At 36.1% G+C, this 14,066-nt stretch overlaps 4 protein-coding genes across 4 annotated transcripts; 2 read left to right on the top strand and 2 right to left on the bottom strand.

Annotated features, from left to right (window-relative positions):
• Window positions 1-601: 601 nt before the first annotated feature.
• STE6 (ATP-binding cassette a-factor transporter STE6) lies at window positions 602-4,285 on the top strand (the record flags this gene model as incomplete). Its single annotated transcript, XM_448240.1, has 1 exon — window positions 602-4,285. The coding sequence occupies one exon, from the start codon at window positions 602-604 to the stop codon at window positions 4,283-4,285; it is 3,684 nt and encodes a 1,227-aa protein (XP_448240.1).
• A 327-nt stretch (window positions 4,286-4,612) lies between these two features.
• On the top strand, window positions 4,613-5,035 carry GVI51_K00187 (uncharacterized protein; the record flags this gene model as incomplete). The annotated part of the gene is made up of 1 exon (XM_448239.1): window positions 4,613-5,035. One exon carries the CDS (start codon window positions 4,613-4,615, stop codon window positions 5,033-5,035), a length of 423 nt encoding a protein of 140 aa, XP_448239.1.
• A 196-nt stretch (window positions 5,036-5,231) lies between these two features.
• UBA1 (E1 ubiquitin-activating protein UBA1) lies at window positions 5,232-8,276 on the bottom strand (the record flags this gene model as incomplete). Its single annotated transcript, XM_448238.1, has 1 exon — window positions 5,232-8,276. The coding sequence occupies one exon, from the start codon at window positions 8,274-8,276 to the stop codon at window positions 5,232-5,234; it is 3,045 nt and encodes a 1,014-aa protein (XP_448238.1).
• Window positions 8,277-10,361: 2,085 nt separating this feature from the next.
• Window positions 10,362-12,245, bottom strand: SAC1 (phosphatidylinositol-3-phosphatase SAC1; the record flags this gene model as incomplete). The annotated part of the gene is made up of 1 exon (XM_448237.1): window positions 10,362-12,245. The coding sequence occupies one exon, from the start codon at window positions 12,243-12,245 to the stop codon at window positions 10,362-10,364; it is 1,884 nt and encodes a 627-aa protein (XP_448237.1).
• Between the last annotated feature and the right edge of the window lie 1,821 nt (window positions 12,246-14,066).

Genomic DNA, 14,066 nt, shown 5'->3' with positions numbered 1-14,066 from the left:
CAACAGTTAGCATTGATACCTCATCTGACTCTTTATAAATTGGCACTGATGATAATCACTCTAACAATCAAGTGAAAAAATATCAAAAAGCGGACTTATACAAACATAATGTTGATTAAGAAAAAAATCTGAAACATCAAAAATATATCACAGCTTAAACCCCAAATTCGTGTACTTTCTTAGTCAACTGAAGAACTGATATAGAATGGAAGGTACCATTTATCTGTGTGGCATATATTATGATTGATGTACCTCTGAGCTAATGTACGCATGAATTAGCATATTTTGATGATCTTGTAATTTTCCCGATTTGGATTTTACAAGACTATATTAATATTTATCAATTACATCCGCACTTCAATTCATGCTATCAATATGTCAACTTTTAACACTGCTTTATCTTCATATTGTGTCATAGCACTGTATTTTGAGGTGACTAACATACTATACAGTAAAAGGTCTTTCTGCTTACGATGGGGTTCAAAATGAGATATATAACTTACAGTTAAGTTGGTATTTACAATTTTAATCCATAAATGAACACATAGTACGGTATATATATTCAGTTTTGCATCAAACGTACTATTCGACAACCAAAACAATGCTATCTATATTTAAGCGCTACCATAAAGGAAACATTTATATGAATATTAGGTTTCGCAAAAACATCTGGCTCTTGATACTGATTTTGGTTTGTACAGTTATCAATGGATTAGTTCCTGCGATATCATCAATACTGTTTGGAAGAATCTTTCACTTGCTGGATGATAATTCAGATAAGGTTGACTATAATACAAAAAGAAAACAGCTTGTCATCAGAACCATGTCTATACTTATTTTAGGAATGGGAAATTTACCATTTAACTGGCTAGCCATATATGGCTGGATGATGCTTGGAGAAAGACAAAGTTATATCATTAGAAAAAAGCTCTTTCATGAATATTTCAATCTACCTTGTAGTTGGTTTGACAAGTACAGGTCTGATATCATGGGTGAATTTACTCAATTGCATAGATGCATAGAAGAAGTTAGGTCCAGTTCAGCAGAAGCCTCTGCTATTATGTCACAAAGCCTTGTAGCTGTAATTGCACTAATAGGAACTGCATTCTACTTCTCTTGGTCTTTGACCTTGATTATCTTTTGCTCGACACCATTTATAATCATCTGTGCGGTTATATTCTCAAAATATATTCATAAATACACAGAAAAAGAGAATACAGAGTCAGAATGCGCTGCTGAACGTCTTGCTTGGATGCTGAAAAACATCGAATTTGTGAGATTACACAACGGTGACGATTTTGAGATTTCAATGTACACTCATTACATAGCACAAGCAAATGAATATTACATCAAAGCCTCTTTATTCATTTCTGCAAACATATCAATTTTAAGATTGCTGTCACTGCTAATGTTTGTGCAAGGGTTTTGGTTTGGATCAAGCATGATCAAACAAGGAAAGTTGAATATCGATAGTGTCATAACAAGTTTTCATTGTTGTCTCATGCTAGGATCAATAATAAACAGCGCTCTAGGCCAGGCAGTAGTACTACAAAAGGGTGATGTAGCGATGAAAAGACTATTGAAAATGATTGATCGAACTCCAAGAGAGTCATTAGCATTTATTGATGCTATCAGCGGTATTGATTTGTTACCCATTGTATTTAATAATGTTAGCTTTTGCTACCCAGAAAGAAAAACTGACAAGGTTTTCGATAAAATGAACTTTATTATAAAGCCAAATAAAATGACTTATGTAATAGGCCCATCAGGATCTGGGAAATCGACTCTTTTTGATTTAATTTTGTTGCATTATGATAATTATCATGGTTCCATAATGCTTGGTGATTTAGATATAAGATCTATAAATCGTAATATCATTTTGGAGAACATCACTTTAGTAAGTCAAACACCAACACTATTCAACGATACTATTAGAAACAATATACTCGCTTGTAGTAATTGGACAAATTTGCCATCAAAATTAGAAATGGAATGCATTTGCAAATTTGCCCTTCTTGAAAATTTAATCGCTGAGTTACCCGATGGATTGGATACTAGAATAGGTTCTGGTGGAATAAAGCTGAGTGGCGGGCAAGCTCAGAAAGTTGCGTTGGCTCGAGCTTTTGCCAGAAATACAAGCATTCTTCTTCTTGATGAACCCCTTTCGGCTGTGGATATGCGTCAGAGAATTGTATTGATGGAAAATATTAAACGTTGGAGAAATGGTAAAACCACCGTTATTATAACTCATGACCTAGAGTTCATCCGTAACACGGATAATATTCTCAATATAAGCGAGAGAAAAATATTAAGTTCGGCCCTCAATACTGAGAAAACCCAAGAATTTAAATGGGATGACCATTTAACATCAGAATCGATATATGACAATTCTGCTACAGTGTCTACAGACGTTAGCTACTTAGAAGAGGAAGCATTTCAAGGTGAAGAATATCAATACTTTGCATTTAGTGCAGGAATATCAGAATATGACCAAAAGGATCTAGAATCCAACACCAAGTCCGTGATCTTGATACCGTTTAATGAAATAATATACAAGTTTATTATTTCGTCATCTAAGAAGCACGTCTTGGTAATAGGTTTAATTGCAGCAATTATAGCAGCAATTTGTAATCCGGTTTTCTCTTATACGTTTAGCTATTTAATGAATGGCTTATTACCTACATCATATAATTCGCCGGGAAGTGAATATCTTTTGAAATTTTCTCTGATAGTGAGTCTGATAGCGTTGTGCGATGGTGTATCTACCTTTATAAAGTTATTCTTTTTGGGTTATTCTGGTGAGTTCTGGATATTTGAGCTAAGACAGGAAACATTTATAAAGATCATCAAAAATCCTATATCTTGGTTCTCAAAGAGTAATAACAAAGCCCCCATTTTGAGTACATTATTAATAAATGACTTAAGAGACCTAAGAAATTTAGTAACAGAGTTTTTATCCGTCATAACTACATTGATATTAGTGACTTCGATCGGATTAGTATGGGCTATTGCCATTGGTTGGAAGTTAAGCTTGGTATGCATCGCCATTATTCCATTAGTAGTAGTCTTGACTGGTCTCTATGGAACAATTTTAATCAAAACAGAAAATAGATATAAAACCTCAGTTGCTAATTTGGAGTCAATTGTCTATGAGGCTATTATCGGTATGAAAACAATCCAATCTCTTTGCCTACAACAGTACATAACCAAAAAATTTAATTGTAAAATTAAATTACTGGAAAAAAACGGAACTTATAGAGCTGTAGCAACTGGTTTGGGGATTGCGCTTACTAATATGTTAGTGCTACTATTTCAATCTATCCTTTTCTACTATGGATTTAAACTCGTGCTGACTGGGGAATACACACACTCAAAACTGTTTGAAACAATAGCACTTCTATTATTTACTATTGTAACCGTTGCCAGTTTAGTGACTCAACTTCCAGATATAACTAGGGGACAAAGGTCAATTTCTTGGATAGACCAGATCCTCAAAGGAGATAATCAACAGACTATAGAGCCACCTTCAAATTTATCAACAACAAAGGGAATTTGGAATCCAAATCAACCTGTAATTGAGGTAAGTAATCTTTCATTTACCTACGCACAAGTGCATAATAAAAAAACACTAACTAACATAAATATGCAACTATATTCAAATCAAATTTATGGCATAGTAGGAAAATCGGGATCTGGCAAGTCAACCCTAATAAATTTAATCTGTGGGCTATACAGTTTATCAGAAGGAAGCATAAATATATGCTCCTGCGATATTAACAAGTGGTCTACAAAAGAATTGCATAAAACTGTTGCTCTTTTACAACAAAATCCAGTTTTACAATTTGATACTATTCGTAACAATCTGCTATATGGCTTAACAGAAACTGTAGGTGATGAACATCTGCTTAATGTCTTGGAATATGTAGGTCTTAAAAGTTTCATTATCAGCCTAAATAATGGATTGGATAGTAAGTTGGACGATTCATTACTATCAGGAGGCCAATCACAACGTTTATGTATGGCAAGGGAGATGCTCAGGAATCCTAAAGTCTTAATTTTAGACGAGTGTACATCTGCATTAGATGTAACAAGCGCAAAAAAAATCAATGATATAATAGGCTCGCGGAGCTTGGCACCTGTCACTATTATTGTATCACATCAAAAAGAAACAATTAAGCTCTGCGACAAAATATTCTTTCTAGTCGATGGCACAGTAGCAATGATGGGCACATATGAGGAGCTGATGGAGAACAATTGGGAATTTCGAAAACTTCTTAACTTATAAACATCGATAACTATTTTACGAAAATAGTAGCCTGAGATCTATACATGTATAAATTCTTTTAGATAGATCAGCGATCTATTTGATAAACAAGTGCCCTTGGATTTTCTTATGCTTTATCTCGACAGAGCAACAACATGAAGGTACCTAAAGACGTACGATCTTCGGACTTTTAGATATTTTGGAGTCAGTCACCCCTCTCCTACAAACATAAACAAATTGACGAACCATAATAAAAAACCATTGTCATAACGAACTCATATATACTTATAGCAAGTGAAGATCTGGTAAGTTTAATAATATCTATACTCCGAACAGTTATTTTAAGCAATGTTCTCCTCTTTACTTTGGATAATTGTTTGTAACCCTCTATTGCATGGAGGTGTTGTGGCTTTGACTAATGGTGCTAGGACTTTGACTAAGGAGATACAATATATATTTTGGTTCTCTGCTGTAATCCAAGCCGTGTGTTTCCCATTTATGGGTAGAAATATTGTAACAAGTTGTGTGAGGGGTTCTTCAGAATTTTGGTGTAACGTAGATGTGTTTATGTTTATCCTCGCACTTTTTGTGCTAACTGGTAGTATATACACTGCTATTAACAAAGTGGGTATTACAAACAAGATGATAAGAAAGAAGATAACTGAATTTAGGTTGAAAACCATGGCTGGTGTGTCCCCAGTAAATCAGGTGATTATTTTGATTACAATAATTGTGGCACTTGGTCTCATTCCCCTTATTAGTGATATGTAGGTTATTTAATAACTATTGTGATTATTCTCGGCACAATTACTAATTTTGGTTGCTAGCGACCGAGGCTGTCGACTTGTACAAAATTTTATTATTTTGGTCGTTTCTTTCGACCTTGGCTCAACATGTAATTAATGATTTTCAGGAAAACGCGTAACAATTAAAATTTTTTGTGCTATATATGATTAAAATAGTACAATTATAAATGAATAGTTACATATGGCACTTCGACATCTTCACCCTCTTTATCGTCAGCACAAATCTCTAGAATCATAGTCTTTAAATGAGAAGACAAATCCTTCTTAGTAACCAGCTTGACTAGTTCAGTAATTGGCAGATTTAATCTTTCCTTCAATTTCTTAGGAGGGAAGAAAGAGGCATATAATAATGAAACACCATATGACAACATGGTAATTTCCAAACCTTCAACCTTCTCAAAGTGATCAATTAAGTCGGAAAGCTTAATATCACCATTAATATCAAATCTATCCCAAATTTTATCATATGTTTTGTCGTTGTACTTACCTTTTGGAGAAGAAATAGGCTCAGAAAAACCAAAGAACGGTAGGGCAAGGTTAACGAAACCATTTCTATACACCTCAATGTCATCCTTTCCATCTACAACCTTATATAGTTCCAGGTTTACCAAACCCGTTACCAAACCAGTTGTTGTGGCAATTGCTGGGATAATTCTACCAGCAATAAATTTCGTCTTCTGGCGATCTGCAACTTCAATGGAATAATTGAGTGCCCTACAATTTGAACAAGCTGCGATAAATTCAATATGATGATTTGTATCGTCATCTTTTTCAAACTCGACAGGTGCCAATTGGAAACCGTTTAGAGTCTTTGGATCAGGCAATGAAGCAGCTAATTGATCCAAGTTATCATTCTGACTACCAGCATTTGGATCTGGATCTTCATCATTAACTTGAATTTGCAAGTTCTTGTTGGGAGAGAATTCAGGGACATCAACATGAGTTAGTACAGAGTTATAATAATTAACATCAGGCTCCCCATCATCACCCTTAATACCATAATTAAATGCTCTTAAGTTAGCTGCACCGACAATGAAATGAAAGTGATCTGGCTCGTTAACATCGAACACCAATGGAGTTGGGGCACGCTTGGATCCTGACCAGAAAGGTTCACCGGTAGATGTCTTTGCGTCAGCTGGGAAATTGTACAATAATTGCTTGATGTCATGGTTAAATTTCTTTTCAAATTCTAGCCTAGCCCAAGCAATACAATCATCGAAATTGTTGGGCTTGTTGTTCAGAGACTCTGCAATCGATTCAAGTGTACCTTTGACGTCTCCACTTTGCTTCATCAATTGTTGAACATAATCCTGCTGATTTAAGTATAAGTTAACATTCTCAGCAGCATCGGCAAAGTAGCCTTGAAACAAGGATTTTGCCCAAGCAATGGTATGATCGATTTTATTTGGGAATGAACGCAAAGTACACAATGGGATGGACTTTTCTGGTGGATCTCTTGATGACGAATAAGATTCACTCAATCTTGGAATAATAACTTGCGTATTACCCTTTGTTCCCAAAGTACCAGATTCCAGCAAAGGCTTTCTATAGAAAACACATCTACGGTCAACGTAAGTACGTGCATCGATATTATCCAATGCATTTGTAACAAAATCTAATCCTTCCCAGAAAGCATCGTCAAATATATTCTCAGTATCTGGACCAACCTTGTCAGTCATAGGTGTAATTTTCCCCTCTAAATCCGGATTCATCGAAGATACAGCTCTTGCGGCAACATCTGATTTATCATGACCAACATCTTTTGGTCTAAACAAAAATTGACGGTTTAAATTCGACTTTTCAATTGAGTCATTATCTGTTACAATAATTCTACCGTCTGGGCCCGAACCAAGACCCATCAACGCCCAGTTTTTCAGCATTTCACAACCGATGGCACCAGAACCAACTAAGAATACTTTAGAATTAGCAAGCTTCCGTTGGAAGTCAATACCGAAAACAGCGATTTGATTGTCATAACGAGTATTAATTGGTGCTGTGTTTTCCGCAGTTCTAGGATATTGTTTTGGATCCGGCAATGACTCTAATGAGTCAAAGTACATGTACTGCTTCAACGGTGTGAATTTTCCGGAGCAAGCTTTCAAAACTTCTTGTGCAACCAAACCACCAAAAAAGGCCACAACACCAGGGATATCACCTCTGGCTTGATAAGATAACTCCCTGATAAGCTTCTCATTGATCTCGGCATCTTCGGAGCCTAGAACATTTGGATTTTGAGCAGCTAGATCAGTTACCAGCTTCAAAACTTCATTAGCATCTTCATCATTCAGAGTTCTTGGTAGCTCACCTTGGTGCTTCAATGCAAATTGATGTAGAGCTTGGAAACCTAGATGTAATTGACCTACTCTATCAAACTTGGCGAAATCAGAGAACACATATTCTGGTTCAGATAAGGATTCTTGTAAAGTCTTAAATGACAAAGTCTTAGGCACCTTAACTTCTGTGAAGATACCTCCTTTCTTGTATTCACCTAAATCTTTAACCGATCCAATACGGAATGCAAATGGGCCTAGTACTTCTACCTTATATAAAGTACCATCATTTAACTTCTCTAGACCTTGTACTTCAGAGAATTTGACGTAGTTGCCATCTTCCAAACCGTGTCTGCTATCATCCAACATGGTAACTGTTCCATCTGGCTCTATATCAGATACAATACCTGTCCGTGGTTCTTCACCAGTTTGATCAATGACCGAAAATTCATCACCTAGGTCAACGAATGCTTGTCCGAACAGACCTCTAGTTTCTGTAGCAATAAATTTCACTCCAGAGTTATGACATATGTTGTTCATTTTAATTTTATCTTCCAAAGAAACAGTTTCTGTGGCCACAACGACTTGGAATTGCTTCAAATCATCGTCGTTAAGAGATTCGAGTGTCTTAACAGGAACATATGAATTCAACTCTGCTAACTTACCGCGGGTGACTTCGTCCCTACGTCTACCAATGTCACTTTCGCTTAGGAAGAACTGTGTTGAAAGATCCTGCAGAACTGCCTTTTCAGGGTCAAACAAAGTTAATGATTTAACACCAGCCAAGGCAACGTTCTTGGCAATTTCAACACCCAGACCACGTAAACCGACAATCAGCACGTTAGACAACTGCATCTTAAGCATTGCCTCTTTACCGAGGACATATAATTGACGAGAGTATAAACTCTCATCAATTTCACCGGTTTCCTTAGACATTGTTATGCTTTACTAGTCAATCTGGAAAGACCTATTTTTACCGAATGTATGTATAGTAAGATCTTGACTTGTACCGACAATTATGTCTTCCGGTCAATCAACTAATCAATTCCTTTTATTCAAACAAATTATCTTCCAAAAGTCTATCACCGAACTTTTGAAGCCTAAGTTTATATAGTGTACCTTTTTTTTTTGTTGTTCTCTTTTTTTTTTTTTGCTTTATGCTATTAGTTACTCTTCTCTCCTTAAGGTGTCCAGGACGAGGGGCTTAATCTGATAACAAGTCGACTAGGTATATATATATCGTGTGTATAGCTGAATTGGCCTTGTACGGTTTCAAGTCTCAAGTTACTATAACTAATTTATCAAATAATTGCGTAAAGAAAAATAAAAAGAATAGAAACTAATTGATAGCCCATCAATTTATGATCACTAAAAATTGTGTGGTTCTCGTTGGCCACAAGGTTGTTTCTAAGATATTCCACTATAAACACACCGCAGCAAGAACAGGGTCCCATGCCCTTGGTGTTCCTTCTCCCCCTTCCTCCTTCCAAACGTACTGTCCCATTACCAATGGAACAATGTACTGATCGTTACCGGTTATATGGCAAGATGCTGAGAAGATGCTGGCAATCGACCTGGTACTTTACTGAGTTCATTGTTGCACAGTTCTCTTACCAAGGCATATGCAAGAATATATCGAGAAGTAATTACGTTGCATTGACTTTTCTTTCCAACTAGTGTTGTTCTACCAGGATGGCGATTATGTAGTCAACATTGCTTTTGCAGCTGGTATGACATATACACGCAAGGTATGTCTCAGCACCTAAACCCTGCATTGCTTTCTGTGTGTGGCAAAAAAGGACGAGGGGAGAATGGCGGTGAAACCACCAAAGTAAAGAAGTACGAATCCTAAAGAAGTTGTAAATTCTTCAAGGACTTTCGTACGATACTAGATAGCATTTACTGGATGTATACTAGAACTTTGTCATGTGACTCATTTCACTTTTCACATGTTTCGAGCTCTGGCTGCTAGCAAAGATGAGGTAGTTATCCGGGAAAATGCATTAAACAGCAACTGGCGGGCTCAACGGCTCTTTCCTTTAAAATACTGACTTATCAATTTTGTAATAAAATCTATCTCTTACTCATTACATCATCCACAGACAGTTTTGAGCTTAACGTGATACTTTAATCCAAGAATCTGATCACTAAGTGCATCTGCTTTGCATATGCGTATGCACAAGCACACTTATTTGAAACACTTAATTACCAGCGATCTTCTTCAAGAAAAAAAAACATAAAATCAAGTGCAAATCATCCCTACTAGTATTACATATCGATTTCGTTGTTCGTTTATCTTTTATTTTATTTTGGGGGTTCAGGAAATCGCCAAAAGCTCTACTAAAAACTTGGCATTGAAAAGACTTTCCTCGTCATTCCAAAAAATCGAGGTCTGTTGTCCCTATCTGGTTCCTCATCATGTAAAAAAAATAAAAAATAAACAAAAACAGAAAAATTATTGACTAGCTCATTGCTAGCTATTGCGTAATAGCCTACACATATGCACTATCAAGCACTAGTGCTCCACCTGGAAAAACAAAGTAACACTTGACAACGTCTTGAACATATATTAGACTAGAGAACAATATTGCTTTTACTCAGATTATAATCTGTATTATCTAGTCCTGTCTTATAGGGCTAGCTTACGATCAACACAAAAAATGTACGTTAGCCCCAAGTAAAAAAGATCATCCTCATTCCCTTTTATACTTTTCCTATCAAGTTCTATCAGGTAGAAATGGATGCATGTTGAATTTGTCTGCGAGCTTTGCAAAGCACGCGAAGTACAACTACGTTTACGGTGATAACAATACGATTAGGGCATTCGCAAATCCATATTTAGTTCAAAAATTGCCATGGAGTGTGAAATACACAAACAACAATGTACTGTTGAAATTATTCCAGTTCTTCTAGACTATATACAATTCCTTTTTTCTGGAAAAATTGACAGAAGCTATGAAAAGGGTCTCTTTGATTGAAAATTATATCATGAAATTTATGGTATTACATACATTAGAAAGACTAGTCCTTCTTTGAAGTTGTAGGGGCTTTAAACCGCGGATCAGGTTTGTATTTAAACCCTCTAAATTCTTGCTCCTTGTTGTGTGTTTGCATTGCAACCAAAAAGCCAACATCCATCAATTTGGGCCAGTTGACATACTGCATTCCATTTTTGATCAAAAATTGTACACAAGCCGCAGTAGTTACAGCTGCACATATGAAATACATCATATTCTTAGAGTCTGTAAATGATCCCTTTGGGAACAATATAGTTGCACCGAGAACAGTAATGGCTGCATAGAGAAGCATTGGCACAGCCTGAATAATAAACGGTCTTCTGTCGGTAAAAGGAGAGACAACTCCTGTTGAGAACGGCTTGAAACCACCAAGGAATAAATCATAAGAATCTTGTCTAGGACCATCAGTTAGGTTGTTTTGATAGTAACGGGAAGCTGAATTAACAAAGTCATTGAAGGCTCCTGCCTTAGTACGCTTACCAGTCCTTGTAAAGTCTGTCTTTAAAGCACCAGTACCCGAGTATGAAAAACTGACTGCATCAGCATTATCTGCCCATAGGTTTTGGAATAAAGATAACAACGACTTATCTTGTTCCCATAATTGCTCTTCACCAACGACTCCAGAAGTTTCAAGTTCATTCTGCAAGATCCAATGAGCTAAAACTGATTGAACAACGTTAGTTCTATCCAAACAATCCATACAGTTAGTTCTAACAGTCGAATGTTGCTCACTAACTATTTTTTCTGTCTTCAAACCATCCATTGTGAAAATCTTGTGGAAATAATCCTTACTAGATAGTCCCATCTCTGTCAAATGATCTATCAGAAGTTTGACTCTATGCCATTTCATGTTACGGCATTCGTGATGAAAATCAAAATATATGTAATGTATCTTTGGGTTATTCAGACCAGCAACGGCTGTTTCATAAGCTTCTTTAACAGGAAGTTCATGTCCCTTTTGGTTCACCAAATTAACAAGGTAATTATCACCATACAAGCTTACCTGTTCATCGAAATGCTTCTTGGTAGATTCCAATGTGCTGTTATCACCCAGAACCAACTTAGGCTTATACTTCATATTGTTTATTTCAGCCCAATAAACTGGAACAGAGCCTCTCGTTTGCAAGAAAGAGAACAATTCAGGGTTTCCCCCAGTCTTTCTAACTTGCAAAATTTGTTCAGTCTCGTTGAAGTTTCCCACATTACCATTTTCGTCAATACCACGGCGGAAATATCTGGTACCCGCTCTGTAAATTGATCTTCTGGTAATCAAACCGACATTAATTGGAACACCATTTAGACCAGTATCCAAGACCTTTGCATAACCGTAAATAATAGGTTGAATAAAAACCTCTACATTACTGTCTTCTTGGGCTAAGGATCTTAGTTCCTCTGTTATGTAGTGATTCCAGAAAAACCTCTTATCACATGTTTTCCAGTATGGAGAACCAACTGGACTTTTAATATGTTCATTTCTTTGGTATGAGTTTGTCAAATCATAAGTATAAGAGAAGTAAAGAGTGGAGTTTTTCAATTGCATTTCTAACAATTTCAAGTATTCAGCTTCATCTTTATCAATTCTCGATGATCTCTTTGCGTTAACAATAGAGTGTTGAACAACCTTGTAAATAATATGCCCATCCAGTCTTCCAGACTCTTCAACCGTATCAGCTATTATAGCATATTTGTTCAGTTTCAATCTGATGAAACCTAATAGTGCAGCCACCTTTATTGTGGATTTTGCAGCAACAGGGAATTCACCGCCATCTACTGCTGTTAATAATTGGTCGTGAGCTGACAAATGGATAACACGCTTTGAATCCTCGTTTTTCAAAGGCTTGAAATACAACCCATCCGCGTTACGAGCAAACAACAATGGTCCTGACATAACTGTTTTCAATCCTTATAGTTATGACGGTTTTGCGGATATCAATGTTAAGAACTTAAATCCTAAGTACCGTTTGACTTATACTAATAAAATATCTGCAACCTTTGCTATTCAAAACTATCTATCCGTCTCTACAAAATTAAGCCTCGAATTAAATTTTGACTTTTGAATTTTGAGTTTTGAATTTTCTTCTGTTCTCGTTCTTTCGATTCAGTAAAGTACAGCCAAATTATCTCGCTCAATCTTTATAACGAAACTATTGTATACTTCGAGTTATATATAGTCTATTTTACATACACAGATAACCACATACATATATAAATTCTTTTGAAAGTTCAAAGATAAATTCTTAGTTATATAATAAAGAAGAGGGAAAATAGTTCAAGTAAATACGTTGCCAATCAATATGTGTCTCGTTTCTCAATAAACAAGAAAAAAACTGAGTGGGCCTTCCTTCGATTAACAAAAGAGACCAACTTTCCACTCACAAGCTCTTCGCTTTCGATCGCGAAGAAAGTAGTTCATTCTCTTTTTGTTTTTCCTTAAATCAGTGCAATCCCTAACTGTATGCTGCAGGAACTCGAGGTACTAGTAAACTTCTGTTACAAAATTTCGGTTGTCCCACCCTTTCCCTATCCTATCTTCGTCCTTAAACTGCTCTTTGAAATTTTGATATAATTTGACAAATCCTTAGAAGACGTTCCAGCTCTAATAGCATCCGCTCCCATTTCGATGTAGATTAGAATCAAGCGAAATTTCAAATGTCTAGCCGTGAAAGCTCTTTTTCTAAGAGGCTTGTTGTAGAAAGAAAACAACGATTTTTCCTGACGGAACCGGGGACGTCCAGAACTGGTTTTTACTGATATTTCAGACTATCGATTTTCATTTTTCTACTTGTTCAACTTGCCAGGGACTTTCACACTTTCATGCTTTCAGACTCCTCTACACTGTGACAAAATCGAACAAACATAAACGATCAGATAGAGAAGGCACTCCCACTTAAAAAGACACTCGTTATGGAGAATGTGAGGAGGAAGATAAACAAAAAGAGACGATAAGATCGTGGCTTATTAATGGTGTGCATTATTATCTACATCTAAAAAGCTGTGGGAACTCTAGCAACTATATTACATTGTATGCGACCTATAAACAAAAAATAACAAGTAAGAGACCTAAACGACCACATTAAGATATATATATATACAGATATCAAAAATTATAGTACAATTGGACAGTAGCCTGAATTGGCATACCATGCTTGACTACAATAGCAGCTGTATCAATCTGTTAATGAAAAGCGCGCTATCTCTTTTTGCTTTGGAAAACATTCCATGATCAAGCTCTGCTACTGAGTGAAGAATATCTAGTTACTAATTCCCTACAGAAAATTTATGTATATTATTAAAACCTTGAGAAACCATTGTTGAAGCTATAAGTTGAAGCCCAAGTTAACAATTAGTAGAATACTTCCTAACATTTCAAGATGAAATATAGGTAATATCTTGTTAAACTATTCAAGGATCGAACTGCTATTATGTGGGTAGCATAAATTTGATTACTACTACGGGTCTTCCTGACATGATAAAAGAGTGAGTTATCCTGGCGGGATTCCTCATATTCCTTGCCTGCAACGAAATTAATACATAGTATAAACCAGTATTGCATACTTACATCAATATGTATGATCTGTACTGTTTTAACAATTCTCCCTAGCCATTCTTTTTGTATGATTCAATATCTCTGCTTGAAATGCTACTTTATGTTCCGGGAATTGGATTGCCGGGAGGCGAAAAAGGTCTGAAGAAAAATAAGAGTGTCGAG

The sequence above is a fragment of the Nakaseomyces glabratus genome, chromosome K (genome assembly GCF_010111755.1).
Source record: "Nakaseomyces glabratus chromosome K, complete sequence".
Lineage (NCBI taxonomy): Eukaryota > Fungi > Ascomycota > Saccharomycetes > Saccharomycetales > Saccharomycetaceae > Nakaseomyces > Nakaseomyces glabratus.
The sequence above is the reverse complement of the archived record's forward strand: the minus strand, read 5'-3'. Positions and strand labels throughout refer to the sequence as shown.